The sequence below is a fragment of the Lygodium microphyllum genome, chromosome 15, assembly GCF_053477565.2.
Source record: "Lygodium microphyllum isolate KBCC chromosome 15, Lygodium_microphyllum_v1.1.10, whole genome shotgun sequence".
Lineage (NCBI taxonomy): Eukaryota > Viridiplantae > Streptophyta > Polypodiopsida > Schizaeales > Lygodiaceae > Lygodium > Lygodium microphyllum.
In genome coordinates, this window is record NC_141149.1 from 59943943 (window position 1) to 59961669 (window position 17727).

At 39.7% G+C, this 17727-nt stretch overlaps 1 protein-coding gene across 1 annotated transcript; it reads right to left on the reverse strand.

Annotated features, from left to right (window-relative positions):
- Positions 1–5028: 5028 nt before the first annotated feature.
- Positions 5029–14580, reverse strand: PYRB (PYRIMIDINE B). Its single transcript, XM_087694214.1, has 5 exons — positions 13970–14580; positions 7188–7327; positions 6922–7095; positions 5495–5731; positions 5029–5379 (listed from the first exon to the last, which is right to left on the reverse strand). Exons 1-5 carry the CDS (start codon positions 14505–14507, stop codon positions 5272–5274), a joined length of 1197 nt encoding a protein of 398 aa, XP_087550340.1. The 5' UTR covers positions 14508–14580; the 3' UTR covers positions 5029–5271.
- Positions 14581–17727: the final 3147 nt, after the last annotated feature.

The following is a 17727-nucleotide window of genomic DNA, read 5'->3' on the forward strand; positions in this document are numbered from 1 at the left end:
TGGGATCAATGGCTAAAATAAAGGCTTGCTCTTTGGATCAATCCTAATTGTTCGTCGAAACATCACATCGTCCAAGTAAAAACTAGGACAAGAAAGTAAACTAGGTCGCACAAGTAAACTAGGACATCCCAAAATTTGGCACCAGTCCGCCGAAAAAGTGAAAACATAAGGATAAATAAGTTAACAATAGCCTTTGAAACATGTGTTTAGTATATGGTCTAATGGGACCATTGCGGAAAAATGAATACATAAGGATAAATAAATTAACAATAGCCTTTGAAAGATGTGTTTAGTATATGGTCTAATGGCTTAAAGGCTTTATGCTATGTTTAAGAGATCATAGGTTCAAATCCCTTCAAGTTTTTTCTTTGTAATTTTTTGAGGTATTGTATTTCTCCCTAAATTTTTTGGACGAGTTTAGGCTACTAGAAACAAACTGTCGTATTTAATATTTTAATTTTTTATAAGGGCTTTAAGCTTCTAGAATCAAATTATCTTGTGAAAAATTTTAAGTTTTTGTTAATAAGAAAGATAAAATATTGCAAGCTTGTAAGAATGTTTCAAGCAAAAAGAAATTTGAGGGATCTAAAACTATGATCTTGTGAAAATAGTATAAATTTCTCAACGATTAGAACATATACAAAGCACGTGTTGAAGGTCATGTTTAACTTATTTATTCTTGTTTTCATTCTTCCAGTCATTGTGCCAATTTTTTGATCGTCCTAGTTTACCTATGTGACTTAGCTTACTTTCTTGTCCCAATTTACTTACACAATGTGACATTTTGACAAACTATCAAGATTGATCCAAAGAGTAGCCCTTCCTTTTAGCCATTGATCTCAACTCTCCCCCCTCTTCAATGCACGTGAGAGATAGTGTTGAGGCAAAACCACCCTTAACTCCATGAATTTTGCTAGATCTCCATCTCCTGAATTATCGACGTCATGCTCTCCCCCCCACCCCCATAGACAGCATGTTTTGTTCAAAACTAAGTGATTTAAATGGTAAAGCTTTAAGTTTTAAAACTTTAATCTTTAATCTTTAAAAGCTTGATTTTTTTTTAAATGAAGCAACTATCACGTTGAATTTCAAAGTGGGAGAGAGGGTTAGTATTTAAATCTTAGACTCGCCTTTCTTCACAATTGTTAGGCCTTGATCCTATCAACGTCTATCTTGTCTCCATCAAGCCCCACCTTCAGCTTTTCATCCAACTACATCTACATCCACGTAACACATCATCAAAGTGCGTTTTCCAACAATCCAACCAACGGCAATCGTAATTTATTTTTCAATCCTTTCTTTTCTTTAAAAAGTGGGCTCCCATAAGAATTATCATTTCAATCTACAATAGATATATAATCAACAACAAGCCATATGCTACACACCAAGGAGTACATTTACTCTACTTACTTAGTTTTAGGAATAAAAAGACTAACTACTTTGCCTTGTAGAAAATTCTAGCAATTGGTGAGTAAGCCTCGAACAAAAACTTTAGGACCATTTGCAATAACTTAAGGCTTGGAAAGACAATAGGAGGATTGCATCGACGACATCCATGAATCAATGGACCCACAAAAGTGAATGGAAAAACTCAACCTTTGTCTATGACATAAGAACATATGCAAAAGAATTCTAGGTTTGAAATTTGGTACATAATGTGTTGCTTTTATTATTTTTTTAAGAAAAAACCATACACACACACACAGACATACTACTAATATTTTAACTAGACACCATGGTAAACATTCTTATTTGTGCATATCTAAATGTAGACTATATGCACGTGCATGTATTTATGTGACTTTATTTTTCCTTTTCAAAATTTACATGTATTTATATGTTTTAAAAAGAAAAAAAGGTAAATGTAATATTTTCATATCTTAATAAACATAATATACTTTTAAATGTATTATACTTAATATTCATGTAATATTTTCATATATTATTTATATAGTGATTTTTTAACACCCTTAGATAACCTCACTATATATATTAAAATTCCTAGAAATCGTGTACTTTATGATATTACGCTTTTACAAGACATTCAACTCCTATGTAAATTCGTTATGCTAGACTACCTCCTTGCACAAAACCATTTATCCATCTTGAATCTAACTTTAGGACACAGCTATCAAAGTTCAACAATCCTATATAGCTTGATAGATAATTTAGTATGGTTGCTATTAAAAAGAGGAAACCAAAATATTTTTTGTGGATTTTATCTATTTTATCCAAAGTTATGTTGTATAGGTTATTCATGCATTGGCTATAAGATTGACTTTATTAAGCTGTGATTGTTAACTATTAAGAGGGAAGTTTTTCAATTCAATCTAGGTATTTAGGTTATTAGATACTTGTCCATATGTATAAATTATTAGGTGTTTAGTTGTCATTATGTATCTATCTAGATACTAAGCAAAGCATCTTTTATAGAAGGTCATGGTGAAAAAAAATAAAATTAAAATTATCATATTCACATGCTTATAATTGTTGCCGAACCATTGTCATTCTAGAGTTTCCTAATTGATTAAGCAATAGTCCCCTTGAAACTTCTTATTCTAAATAACCTCATTAAACAAAGACATTTTGTGTCACAGCCCATGTCTAGAATATCGTTATTGAAGACGAGTAATCATCCATAAGTTTTAGATGATTTACTAGAATTTCATATTGTAAAGAGGAAACTAAACCATTGAAAGGCATCTAAAAATTAAATTAGCACCAATGTATTTTGGCCCATTCTTTATTGTTCACAAGATTAATGAGAATGCATCCCTCTTCATTAGCAAATTCATAATTCTTTTCACATTAATCTGTTGAAATCATTTGATGGAACATCTCTAATTACTCTTGTAGCCAATGACCCATCTTTGTTAGAGGGTGATACTGAAATTTTGGTTCCTAAAGTAATCCTTGACCATGATCAAACTACCACTCGAACAGGAAATCAATCTCATAAGTATCTAGTCAAGTACATAAATCATTCTGTGGAAGAATCACAATGAATTTAAAAAGTAGTGCTAACTCTGACATACAATAATCTAATTGATGCCTACCACTCACAATCACATTCAATATCCCAGTGGCACAGATTCATCATAAAGGGTAGTGCTTCATGTAAAATCTGTGGAATTTTATAGTGTACATTTGTCGCAAGAGGTAGTACTAGTTAGAATTTTACAGTACAAATTCACTGCAATAGGTAGTACTAGTTAGAATTTTACAGTACAGATTCACCAGAGAAGAATGCACACTAGTACACAATGTTGATTCACTGTAGGAGACAACACTTACATGTAGTTAGCCACCCTTACATACTTTTCTTTAAGTTGTCAACTAGGAACAATTGCTTTTTATCCCCCATGAAATGTTACGAATTATATTTATTTATAAAAATTTAGATTTTTATGATTATTGTGAATTTTCTCTCTTTACAATTAATCATTAGCTTAACATATGAACACCTGCATATGGTACTGGTCGCATTATGCATGGTAAATAGATGGAAGAATACTAATGTGTTTTGTGTTGTGGTGAGCAAATAATTGGATGGAGTTAAGAAAAATTATTATTTTGGAGTGTATATTTTAATGCCTAAAATTTATGTGTTTCACAACATGGAAAAATCTTATCAAAAACATTATATTTTTGTACTTGCCTATTAGTGCAAGGACTTTGTGTATGCACATATGCAATAGATTTATTTTGATGTATTTACTAGAGAAGATAATCTTTTTTTGTAAAGCAATGTAAAATAGAGAGTATTTGTTTTCTTTGCACAAAAGCAAGTCTTGCAAGGAAGGGAAAAGCAAGAACTCAAAAAGGATGCTTTCAATGTATTATGAGCACAAAAGCTTAATTCAATATCATAAATGTATGCATGGGGGAGGTGCTCGCTCATGCATGGGGGGACATTGTACCCAATCTTGTGTCAAGCAAGTTTTGGAAATCTCTTCTCTTGTGCTATTTGTTCTCTTCTTATTTATATCAATTTTTTGCCTTTATATGATGAAGGCTAGCAACATGCCGCCTATTGATTTTGTGGCTAGTTGGCTTAATTTGTTGGCCCCACAATATGGTGGACTACATTTATGATGGCCAACTTTATTACAATTGCCAACCTATTCATGTATTTTGCATATTTGTAAATGCCCACATAGCCAATGGCTCACATTGCTTCTATATCGTTTCATATCTTGGTATATAGATTCCATATAAGGAATTGCCTATGATTTTCAACCTCAATCAACAAGTAAACTCACAACTTCAACTTGGTTCATAGTTTAAGCCTTACCCCCATCAAACAAAATGTCAAATAAAACACATGGCTTATCAAAGTAGAATTGTTGCAATCCATAACCTTCTAAGGATTCAACTTGCAATAGTAGCATGCCAAATATCCCTATAAGCTCAAAGTTGCCAATGATAACCTCCTATAGTACTTCATGATATTTTCCACAAATTTAAAACTCAGCTCTGCAAGTAAGACACTAGAGCTTGTGTCCCGTCTAGAATCGCGTTAACAAACAAGTGTCAAGCTTTGGGTTTTGTTCATCTTGCACAATTCAAGTGCTAAGGCTCATGTAAGTTTGAGCTTCTCTCCTAAAGAACAATTGCGATGAGATAATTGCTTGTTACAAGGTTTCTCTTAAGATTTTTTACCATTCAAAAATCTTTTTATACGTACAAGCACTAAAACCAATGAATGCACCTCTCTGCTATGCTATCTGCTTCTCACACACAATTCAATGTCATGATTCATCTTCTCTCTCCTTTGCCTTCGGCATGACTACTCGTACTATTGCTTCTCTGCTTGTTTTTGTTAAACTATATACAATTTTTTCACATTTCTACTTGAATCTTGAGACTCCGTCCATTGACTACTGCACCTGTCACTCTAGCTGCTTTGTTTTCATTCTCTTCTCTGTATCTACTCCCTTTGGTCTCATAGGTCACTGTGGCCTTCCCCAGATGTTAAATGAGTTATGTTATTTTAGGTTTCCTAACATGCATTCCTAGAGAACAGTTTCTGATGGATTCAACAGCACAGAAAACAGAGATGCTTCAACTACAAGATGGACAATATGAGAAAACCGAACGTTATTCCAAAGTATATGGAATGAGACAATCCCTCTTATTAATAGTAGGGCCTAGGCTGTCAATGGGGGTATAGTATTGGCCATTCTTATCACCGAATGAACTAAGAGAGAAAAAGGCCCATGACCAAGTGTTCCGATTATTGTGGCCCTTTGCAGTGTAATAACGAAGAGCTTACCATCCTACAAGTAAAAGTTTAAGAAGGGCCATTCGTATGTATAGTCCATTCTTAGCTTGACGAAAATATGCAGCTCGAGGATCAGCATCAACTTCTATTGTTATCTGCACACAGGCCACAATTTAGGGTCTCATAGATGTCATAGTAACAGTAGACTTGATCACACCAGGAAATGTCAGGAAATAACCAGGAGGAGAGTTCTTAAGGGTTATAGGATACCTCATCTAGCCGTGGTAAAGGATGTAATATAAAGGCATGTTTCCGCAAAGCACCCATCACTTTCTTATCCACTATGAACTTTCCTCGTGCCTCACTGTACAGATCAATTCTGTCTCCAAATCTTTCACGCTGTATACGAGTCTGATAAACAATATCACAGTTTGAGGCCACCTCCATCAAGTCTGTGGACTCTTCCCACTCTACATTTTTTGATGTAAGGTAATCTTTGATATCATCCTGTAGTCCAATAATATGTAGACAATGAGCATACACAGCAACTGAAGGTTCTCATATTCATGCATGAATTCACAGGCAAAGCAACACACTTCAATACAATACATACATAAAGATTTATGCAGTTATCAATCAGCAGCGGTGTGGTATTGCTTCGTCCTGTTGCAATCGATGCTTACATGGGAATGAGACCGTTCCGCGTCTACTTTGGTTTTGCCCCGAAAGGATTGAGGAGTTTTACCAGCTCTTTATGAGCCCATACTGTGAGAAGGCCTGGAGCAGATTCCAGTAGCACCATCACATGATCCCTATTACATCACTAGAGGTTTGACACAAATATATTCTGCTTACAATGCACCTCTAATCAGACCCCCCTACCCTACCCCCCAATACTCTCCCACCCATTCATCCTTCTTTCACACCAGTATGGTAAGGAGAACCTAGGATCGACTACAGAATAGTACAGCTCAGTATCATGATGGATTAGTTGCTGAGCACTTTTCACATGTGACATGTGAGCACTTCTCACATGCAACGAACCTACTTGCCCCCCTTCTAGCACACACGTTCAATAAAGCCTTATGCAAGGGATTCCCATCTAGTCGGGCAACCAGCATTATTGTACCCATTCACAAAGCAGGCGATCCCCCAAAGCACAACAATAGGTAGACAACTGGCCACATGTTGGCCAAAACTTTTGGTTCTATTCTTGAGAATGAATTTTATCACTCAGAAAAAGCTGCTTAGGATTTGGTTGCTTAAGTAAAATTCTTATGTCACTGCAGGTTCAGGTGTCATTAGCTTCATAAAATTATCAGTGCTCATTTCTAGTGCCTTCAAGCACTGGTCTCTAGCAATAAGTTTACCCACTGCAGCTATTCTTCCATACCAGAGTTAACTTGTTGAGATCACAACTCGTTTCTGACATCCCTGAACTTCTAATTGCAAGACTTAGAAATAAATTGAAAGGAAACACAGAAAAGAAAATAACTGAGGTCCAGATTTTCTTTTTCCAGACAAGTGGATATGCCAATACCATAAATTGACAGCCAAAAAAAAAGTAACTCTTTCGAAAGACTGGGAATAAATTGACAGTTTTTCTTTTTCCAGACAAGTGGATATGCCAATACCATAAATTGACAGCCAAAAAAAAAAGTAACTCTTTCAAAAGACGGTGGGAAGAATGAAATTACCTTCATTTTGACCACATCTGGTGCCACAAAATACAACTTCACATTGTCATACTTTGACAACAAGTAAGCTAATGATCGCACTGTCCTCCCATTAGCAAGGTCACCAACAAGGCCCACTTTTATATTATCTAAACGTCCAATCTCTCTCTGAATTGTGTAAACATCAAGCAGTGCCTATCCATGAATGCACAGTAAGAAACCAATGTCATGTCTCACATGTTGAAAGCTAGTATGCAACTTCAAAAAAAAGGACAAACACTGCACACCTGAGTTGGATGCTGTCCAGGGCCATCCCCAGCATTAATCACAGGTATGGTAGCTGCAGCTGCAGCTTGTTTAGCAGCTCCATTTTCAAAATGCCTCAGTACAATTATGTCTGAGTAGCCTTCAACCGTCCTTATTGTATCTATTGCCAACTTCAATTTCACACACATGTTAGTGTTTAATCTTGTTAGCTCTCCATCCAGTTACAAAAACCATCACTGTCTAGATGCAAAGAGGTAGAAATAGGCATTAACTTGAGACATTAAACAAACACGTAATAAGTACAGCCTAACTTAGATCCAAACTTAGATCCAATCCAGATTGCCTTCCAGCTTTTCAGTGAAACACTGCCAACCTATCTCACATGTGAGATATATTTTCCCTTAATTCAACTCTAGATTCATGAGTTGCCTTGGAGAGAGCCACAGCCCTAGGCATAGCAAGGCACCCTAGAACCCTTCGAAGACAACCTTGCCACCCCTACCACAACAGATTCAGGCCATCATCACCCGCAGCAGCAGAGATCCAACACCTCACACCCAACATGATGGAGTAGAACCCTTCGAAGACAACCTTGCCAACCCTACCACAACAGATTCAGGCCATCATCACCCGCAGCAGCAGAGATCCAACACCTCACACCCAACATGATGGAGTAGATCTTACCACAGCCAATGAGATGGTTACTGGAGGGCCAAACTCATGACACTATCACCCGAGTCCATCTTTAGAAACAGGTTACATTTCATTATTATACACCTTGTCATAGGCATAGGAGCTTTCATGTCTACGGGTTTACTTGTTTTATTGTCACTATGACGAGATCATCTTTCACTTGTACTAACCGTCCAGATCTCATAGGCATGTAGAGGCAGATGTGGCTGGTAGATACTCCAGGGCATCCTTGACATTATCAACATAGAAGGGAAAGATAGGGATTTTTTTTCCTTGGTTATGTTATTATTGAGTGAACTTCTTCAGCGGGACAAGAGCTCCCGACCGACACACCGCTGTAGGATCAACCATTTGGTTGGTGCAATTCACATCATCCCAAAAATCTCTATCAGAGACATATGCATTACATAACACAGCAGTAGCAGTGGCAGCCCCAGTCCAATTTTCATACTCATCACTAGCAAATAGCCCCCTAATTGCACCTTTGCAATAGTGCAATCCACCAAGCATAAGAAAGTTATATGCAAATCGTGTATCCGAGTATTTGAGAAGTTCTTTGTCACTTCTCTTGCGAAACTCAGTATGTAAGTACTGATGATTACATATAAATGTGATAATCTTGTTGCCTTTCGCAATAAGAGATACAATCCATGGCAAGTCCCCAATATCCTTCAACAAGTTATTCAAGCAATGCGCCATGCATGGACTAAAGGTGATATGTGGATACATTGCCATTAAAATGTTTCTTGCTGCCCTGTTTGTAAGTTCACCATCTGCCACAAACTGCACTACATTTTCTGCCCCAACCTGCACTGCCTCGCACCACTCGGATGCCAATACACCTACACTCTTTCCAGTCTCTGAAGCATCATGAGTACCAATGAAGTATACATCCCCACGAGAATATGCGACAACACCATGTATGGACCTATGGCATGTGTCACTCCATCCATCTACTATCAATATCACTCCATTTCTTGCCCATTGATTGCGAATATTTGTTGTTGCAATCTCTATGGCTGCTTTCTCCTTCTGAAGCAATGTAGTCCTGATAGTTTTTTATGAAGAGGGCTTATATGTGGGTCCATACTCTGCAATCTTTGTCACCATATTTAAAAAATAAGGTGACCTGGCTGATTTGAATGCAATATAGTCATGGTAAAAAAAGCGTGCCACTGTTGCATATGTTTCCTCTTTTTTCTTTGGTTCCCATTGCCACTAATGGCCCGCGAGAAGGCTGCATAGCCACTAATCCTGGTGGTCTTCTACATGAAGCACCATGCCCTACTGGCCTTGGAGTCCATGTTGTTGGATCCACTACTATATTTGGCATCCTCCTAGCATGTGAATTCCCCATAGAAGTGGCTATGCGGTCAAGTAACTCCTGCCTTTTCTCAATTGATACATTAGTGCAAAAACGCACCTCTTTCCCCTCCTCATGTAGAAGATGGGCTCTCACTTTATCAGCCCCACTAGTGCGAGCATAAGTGCAAAGTTTGCATTTCCAAGGGCGAGCCCCTCCACCTCTCAATGGCACCCCTGCATCTACCTCATCCCACCATGACCAAATAGTGCTTCAACTTTGTCCAGTTGTTGACAAAGTACCTGCTTAGGATGATGAAGATCCCATAGATGTCAATGCTGCCATCTATATAAAAGTGACAAATAATTAGTAAAGTTCAATGAAATTGCAGAAATTTGCACCAAAATTTCAACATGCATGTGTTAAACGTTTGCTAAAAATGCCCGAACTTTGGTGCTACTTCAGCCTTCATTCCTTTTACTGAAAATGCCACAAATTTGAGGCATTCCAACCTGCATTCCCTTGCTGAAAATGCCCCAAAATTTGGCGTATTGTCAACTCCCAAATTTGGGCAATGATTGATTCAAAATGCCACAAATTTGGGGCATTCTAGCCTGCATTTCCTTGCTGAAAATGCCCCAAAATTTGGTGCACTTTCAGCTCCCAAATTTGGGGCAATGACTGATTCAAAATGCCCCAACTTTAGGGGCTCTTTTAGATCTTGGGATGATGGATTCCAATGCCCCAAATTTGGAGACATTGCAGCCAAATTTGGGCCCCAATCCTTGAGAAGGCCCCAAATTTTGGGGCAACTGCCGACAACTGATCCAAAATGCCCCGAATTTGGGGGAGATAATGGTCCTACTAAACAAAAATCAGTACTGAGTAGAGAAACACTTCAGTCGATGCTTGATGCAAGATTCCTCACCTGATCGTGGGCGGGAGTCGGGCCAGGCAGGCGGGAGAGGCAAGCGGGAGCAAGCAAGCAAGGCAGGCGGGAGTAGCAGGTAAGGCAGGCGGGACAAGCGGGAGCTGGCAGGAGCAACAGGCGAGCCAAGCGAGATACGCAAGGCAAGCGGGAGCAGCAGGTGAAGCAGGCGCAACAGGCAGGAGTCGTCGAGCAGCAAATCGCAATCCTAGACGGGCGCCAACAAACAAACGACATTTTTTTTTCTAATTTCCATAGCTGGAACGACCGTTCCAAACAGGGAACGGCCCTAGAACGGACAAGGAACGGATTGGAACGAGCTGGAACATTCCGCTAGCGTTTCCTGGGCTCGAACCTCCCAGAACGCGTTAATCCGTTCCTATGTGCAAACAAACAACTTTTTTTTTTCTAATTTCCATTGCTGGAATGGTCGTTCCAAACAGGGAACAGCCCTGGAACGGACAGGGAACGAACTGGAACAGGCTGGAACATTCCGCTAGCATTTCCTAGGCTCGAACCTCCCAGAACGCGTTAATCCATTCCTATGCGCCGAAACGGTCGTTCCCTGTTTCTATGGGCAAGACAAATCATTTGAATAAAGATTGCCCCAACAAGGACAAGAAGGATACCAAGAAGGAGAATACTACAAAGGACTCAAGGGCAGTGGCTGCAGCTTTATCAGCTACCTTCCTCCATTTGGAGGTAATAGAGGATATTCCTCCATCGGCCATTGTTGCAACAATGATGGCCCCACAATCTCGTGAGTGGATTGTGGATATGCAACTAATTCCAAATGGGCAAGGCAATGCCTACACATCAGAGGTTCTCTATGTGCCAGGTTTAGGGTATCATCTACTTCCAATGAGCAAGATATGTGCTCTTGATATGAGTTGAATTTGATAAGGACTCCTTCCGAGTTCTTGATGGCATATCCCTACACATTTTTTATATAGGACATGAGAGAATGCAATCTACAAGATGTGGTCTCATCTGCGTTTTCTTCTCTTCTTTCTTTTCAAACTCAGAATGAGCTATAGCATGCTCAATTTGGCCACCTCAACTACAAGTAACTTCAAAAGGCAACTCGTGGTAATTGTGCATGGATTGCCAAAGTTACCAAAGATTGAGGTGAGCCACCCGCCATGTATATCTTGCATTTGCGGCAAGCAACATAGAGATGATATTCCCAACAAGGCTTCACAAAGGCTAAGAAGCCCTTGGAGCTTGTTTCACGAACTTATGTGGACCAATGAGGAAAGAATCCCTTTAAGGGGAGTTTATATTCTATGCTAATTGTTGATGATTTTAGCAAGATGACATGGGTGTACTTCTAGGAGTTGAAGTCAAAAAGCATTCTCACACTTTTAAGGATTGGTTGATCTTTGAGGAGAACAAGTTTGCATGAAACTCAAGACCTTACATTCCAACAAGGGAGGGGAGTTTGTCTCCCATGAGCTAACTCATTTTTATGCAAATTGTGGCATTTACCAAGAGTTTGCTCACACAAATATCCCTTTAAAATATGGCATTATTGGAGCGAAAGAACCGCAATGTGATCGAGATGGCGCAGACTATAATGGAGCATTAGCAAACACCTCAATGTCTCTCAACCAAATCAATGGCCACCATCGTCCACATCCTTAATCGATCCCCTACCTTGGTTGTACCCAAGTCCAAGATCACCTTCGTCATGTGCAATCCATCCTTCCTAAGGCACATCTTGCGGGGACCATGCTCTACAAGCTCCCTCCAAGATTTGATGGAGTAGCCAATGCTTTGAGGACCCAGACGTCATCAACGCCAATGAGTTTTACACATATGTCCTCAATGTTGCTTAAGCATGAGATGTCTTTATGAATACAAGGACGCTCTATAAAGAAATACCTTGATACAATAACACAAATACAATCGTACAAGAAAGCACAAACTGTACAAAACACAAATAGGGTTAGGATAGCTCAAAGACAACGAACGCAATGAAGAGTCTAAAATGAATGGATCTCAATAATGCAATGCCCATGCAGCAAACACACTATGCAGTAAATGAATATTAAGCCCTGAACTCTCGTGTCTCCAGAAGTAAGGTAGAGGTAATGAGCTGGAGAGTGTGTCGTACTCCAACCAATCCCAAGACGTAGCAAGGCAGCCTCCAAAGAGACGTCTAGCAATAATAAACACAACAATGTGGATACAGAAACAGTCTCAAAAAGCCTAAGGAGAGAGAAAACCACCAAACACAATGTCTAGAGGTGGGTGGGTGACAATGCAGCTATAAGGTCAAAATGCAACACCATGAGTGATGTTGAGTGCAAGGTGGAAGCTAGAGAGCCCTAGCGCAACAATTAGGTGGTCACCAGGTGGCCGCGAAACCACTAAATAGCAAAATACAACTTGGGGGCTGGTCGCTAGGTGCAAACACAGCAATGTGAGGGGTTAGATCAATTGGTGAGGGCAATTCAGGGTGCAAACAGCAAGGTGGAGACTGGAAATAGACACCAAAAGGATGTAGACAGTGTGGGGCAGCTTCAACTCACGTGTCCCCCATGAATGGGGTGTGGACAGCAAAATTCTACTACTTGAAACCTGCAAAAACGAGATTGGACTAAATGGGAGAGCGAGCTATCTATATATAGACAATTTGGGGGCTTCCAAATAAGGATTTTTGCCAATCCCGCACCTTAGACAAGGGTAGCACCTATCATTCAGGGGCAAAGGGCTGTCCCTCAGATGGCCAGGACAGCATAGGAGCAACAGTTCCTCAATTCTAATTCCATCTACATGCAAAGGTCACAGCCATACTAAGCTTCTCCAAAGTGCTAGCCTCACTCCCATCAAAACCCGCCACTAAGCCTTCCCCTTGGGAGCAATACCTAATGGATATGGTCCAACAACTAAAACAAGAAAACAAAACCTTAAAAAGAAGAGCTAGTGAAAATAAACAAGAAGGTTTAGAAACTGGAAGAACAAATCAGCTTGCAGTAAAAGACTAAAGATGAGATCATCCATCACATCTAGCAATCTAAACCGCAAAAAGGAATCCCAGTAAAACAATTCATGATACGGATTGAAAAAAAACAAGAGCAAGAATAAATCACTAAAGAAATCGGAGTAGGGAACCTCTAGCTGAAGACCAGGCTAAGGTTGAGGTCCCTCAGGATGAAGAGATACAGAAAGACTTTTTTCTTCCAAAGCATGAAATCGTACAAAGGAAGGCGTATAGGGCCATTTCCTTCATTGACATTAGACATCCTTAAATCATGGTCAAAGGAAAGCATGTGGTCTTACGATACACAACAATATATGGAACCAAGATATTGATGGCAAAATGAGCTCACACCCACCCAGCTTAATATTATATTATCGTCCTATAAGGATCATTATAGTATTCACTGTTATTCCTTATTTCCAGTTTAATTCCTTTTGGCACCCAAGTGGAATGTAAAAACTTTAATGTATTAGATCTTGGCCTTTAGGTCAGTTTTGGCTCCACACGATGTTAATAAAACTGTCTTTCTTTCTTTCTTTATCTTGTCCTTTAGGCAGTTTAGGCCTCCACAGCATGTTAATAAAACTTTCATCTTTCTTGCTTTTTTTCTTTGTTTCTTTCTTTACCCTTTTGACTTTGCAGTCAGTCCTCTACAAACACTTTCAGAGAAACTAGTCAAGGGAAACTAAGTAGAAAGTAGTCATCTGGAACAGCATGTGAATCTCAAGTGACTCGAAACCAAAATTTTCAGCCAAGTGCTTCTCATAAGCTTACCTTCAATTGCAATCCAGTAAATCTTAAAGACGATTAAACTAAGCATTCACGGTTATGCCTATGTGTGCTGGCAGTGGATCGCTTGGAAACTAAGGAAACAAAACAGAGCAGTGCAAACCTTCCAAGGTTTCTCCTTTTGCAGCAGAAGAAAACTCGCGGGCGTTTTCGGTTGTGAGGACTTCACCCCCGAGCCTTTTCATGGCGGACTCGAAGGAGAGCCTGGTACGAGTAGAAGGCTCGTAGAAGAGGGTGGCCATCAGGTATCCTTTGAGGACATCGGCGCGGCCGGGGTCCTTCTCAACATCCTCCATTTGCCTGGCCACATTAAAGATGGCCTCCAGGAGGTCTCTGTCGAACTGCTGAGCCTCGATGACATCACTGAGGGGGAACCTCTGGCCTGTGGCGAAAGAGTGTTTCAGCTCTATCTCTAGGGTTTTTGCTGTCGATGTTGTGGTTGTCGTTGAGGATGGAAGGTTGCAGGCCCTGGTGAGGAGGTAATACCTGGACCGTGTACAGGAGGTTCCCCGGTGCTTCGACCTCGCAAGCGGGAGCCATAGCTGGGAGGATGCCTGCAGTGACTGCCTGAGGCATTGTGCGTCTAAGTATGCTATTCTGGCGCCGCCTGACGATGGCGATGACGATGAAAGAAGCGCCATTGATTCAGCTGTGCAGTAGTCGGCTATGCACTGAGGCTGGCTCTTTGTTCACGAAAAAGAGAGGTTTAATGTCGCATGAATTGCACCCAAAAAGAAAACATTAAAAATATAATAAATTCACAATAAAAGAAGAAGGTTTAGGTGTCCCTCCTGCAGTATTGAGTTGGCTGAGAAGCTCTATCGAATGTCTCCCACTAGGCGCTCCGCGCCTAGACTCGGGGCGGGCGCGATTTTGCGGACGGGGGCGGGTGCTGGACGCATGGCACCCGCCCCCGCATTCTTTTTTTTCTTGTGGGGGAGGTGGGGGCTGCCACGTGGCACCCGCCCCCCACCTCTCGTTAACAAATAGTAAAGATGTCTCGTTAACAAATAGTAAAGATGTGCGTGAATAAATTAATTTTTGAAAACAAATATGTTGATCCTTTCATTGGGTTTAAACTAGATGTGTTGTAGGCTGAATTGGATGATGTGAAGCTTTGACAACTCCACAACTAGCTGAACCTTGGAGCTAAAAGCAAATATGGAATGGACTTTGATAGAGAAACCATTCTCCTTGGAATCAAGCAGAGAGCGAACTGGCAAGGGTCATTGAATCATGGATGAACATCAACAGTTGTGTGGCAACTCAAAACCGCTCTTGGCCAATGGAAACTTAGGCCCAAAAACTCCTTTGAGAAGTCATTCTCACCCATTTTGTAAAGAACAACTGGCTTTTGTCCAAGCCCGCACAAAGTTCTAGGTTGCTTCCCATACTAAAGCCTTCCACATAACCCCTCTTTAACACAATTGTATATATACTTCTACTTTTAATACAATGTTCAAGCTTCCTTTTTTTTTTAAGGTTTCAAGGATTGAACTTTAGAAAAATCATAGTTAATTCATAATTTATGTATACAAAAACCTCTCAAAATTTTTGAGTTACAAAAATTGAAAATATGTGTAATTTATGCTAAAATCCCTAAAAGCTAACATTTGAGCTTCACAATAGTCCTAAGGATCATACGGTGTGGACAATCTATTTATATCCAAGGTCAATCACAATTGAGATATCAAATTTACCCTAAGACTAATGGGTGGCCTCTTTCCAAGGAAAAAAGGCAGTTAGTTTCACACACAACAAGCAAACAATTATTAAAAATATAAAACGTTACACTTACCAACAAAAGCATACTAAACGTGCAAGAAGTAAGCTAGATAATGAAGGAGTTGTCAAGACTTAGGATCTACAAAATGTGCTTGCATATGTAGTTTGAGTGAGGGGGTCACTACAATCAAGTACTATCTCCCCCAAACACTTTTAAAACCTCCTTTTGCGCTTAACACATCAATTAGACACCCTTGGTACGTTCCTTGTTCCATTCGAGTGTGAATCCAACCTATGGGCAACCTTGACCCGTCATACTAAAAGGATATCCATCCTTTGGCTACTTTCCTTATTTGTCCCACTTGGGAATCCTACCTAAGGGCAACCTTGACCCATCGCTCAAAAAGGGTATCTATTGTATCAACCAATAAGATCATCACTCTTTTTCTGAAAAGGTAAGAATAGGACTTGCACCACTCATATAGCATATGATAAGCCATATATATCCCCATTGGCTACCTGAACTTGTGTGAAAGTATATTAGATATTACAAGTTTGACATTAGTGGACAAGGGTTCTTACATAACTATCAAAACACTCTAGTCTAAAGCTAGCCTAAGCAAGTAGTGCCATAGTTATTAAAGTCTAGATGTGAAATTAATGAGATCATCTATTTATTTAAGACAACTACCACATTACATAAAAAAACTTCAATCATTTTCATGGAGGCTTTGGTGATGCTCAAATCCTATGGGGATGGGTGGGGACTATGTAGCTTTGAAATATTAGTGGTTAAAATAATCATAAATTGCATGCTAGCATCTGTGTGTGTGTGTGTGTGTGTGTGTGTGTGTGTGTGTGTGTGTGTGTGTGTGTGTGTGTGTGTGTGTGTGTGTGTGTGTGTGTGTGTGTGTGTGTGTGTGTGTGTGTGTGTGTGTGTGTGTGTGTGTGTGTGTGTGTGTGTGTGTGTGTGTGTGTGTGTGTGTGTGTGTGTGTGTGTGTGTGTGTGTGTGTGTGTGTGTGTGTGTGTGTGTGTGTGTGTGTGTGTGTGTGTGTGTGTGTGTGTGTGTGTGTGTGTGTGTGTGTGTGTGTGTGTGTGTGTGTGTGTGTGTGTGTGTGTGTGTGTGTGTGTGTGTGTTGCCCCCTCCCCAAGTATATCCACCATGCATGTAGTACTACTATTTCCAACTTGAGAGAAGCTACTACAGTTAGCATTACTAGGGAGAGGCAAAAAGACGCTATATTTGCAAGGGCCACATGAAAGAAGACATCATAATGTAGTAGGATTTTTCTAAGTTGTTGTTGCCTTTACATGCACAAAATGAGAGAGATGTTTTTGCACATCATCATTGTTAGCGGTAAAAGTGGCAAACAACAAATTGCATTCCTTGTTCTCTTCATTTTTTAATTAGCAATAGCAATAGACACGTGAAGAGCATTGTTCATTTTGCTAGCTACCTTCTTCTTGAGGAAGAATCAATGCACAATTGCTTTCTACTTTCCTCGGATAATTGATGAGGTAAATTGAAAGAATAAATTAATGATGATAACTGAGATTAAAGTACACATAATAGAGCCTCAATATGCTATTCAATGAGAAGTGGTATAATAGGTATTCACACCTAAACACACTGTCTTACACACAAAATATCTCTTAACATATATGGGATAATAAAATATTCAACAAACCTCCGTGTAAGTCGTAAGTGATTGAACCTGTGGCACAAAAATAAGGAAAAAAACATTAATTGAAATGTCTTAACTCCAATAAAGGTAGTGTCTAATCCCATATGATAGATTCTAACTGGAGATTATATAAAGTAGAGATGTATTTCTAACCAAACACAACATGGTCTATTATCAAACTCAAGCACATGTAGCGGAGCATGGTTCAAGGGTGTGTGTGCATAGTTCAAAGGCTGAACAAAAGCTAACATGGCTTAGAGGCACTATGCATGTGACCAAGGACATGATGTAGAGAGTATGTGCATGGCTTAGAGGCTAATCAAAATCAACATAGCTTAGAGGCGCAATATATATGACCAAGGACCCAAAGATGAAGTATGGCTCTTAAGCTCAACCCATAGGCTATAGGAACTGATTACAAATCCCCCCTAAAAGAAAAATCCTTCAAGA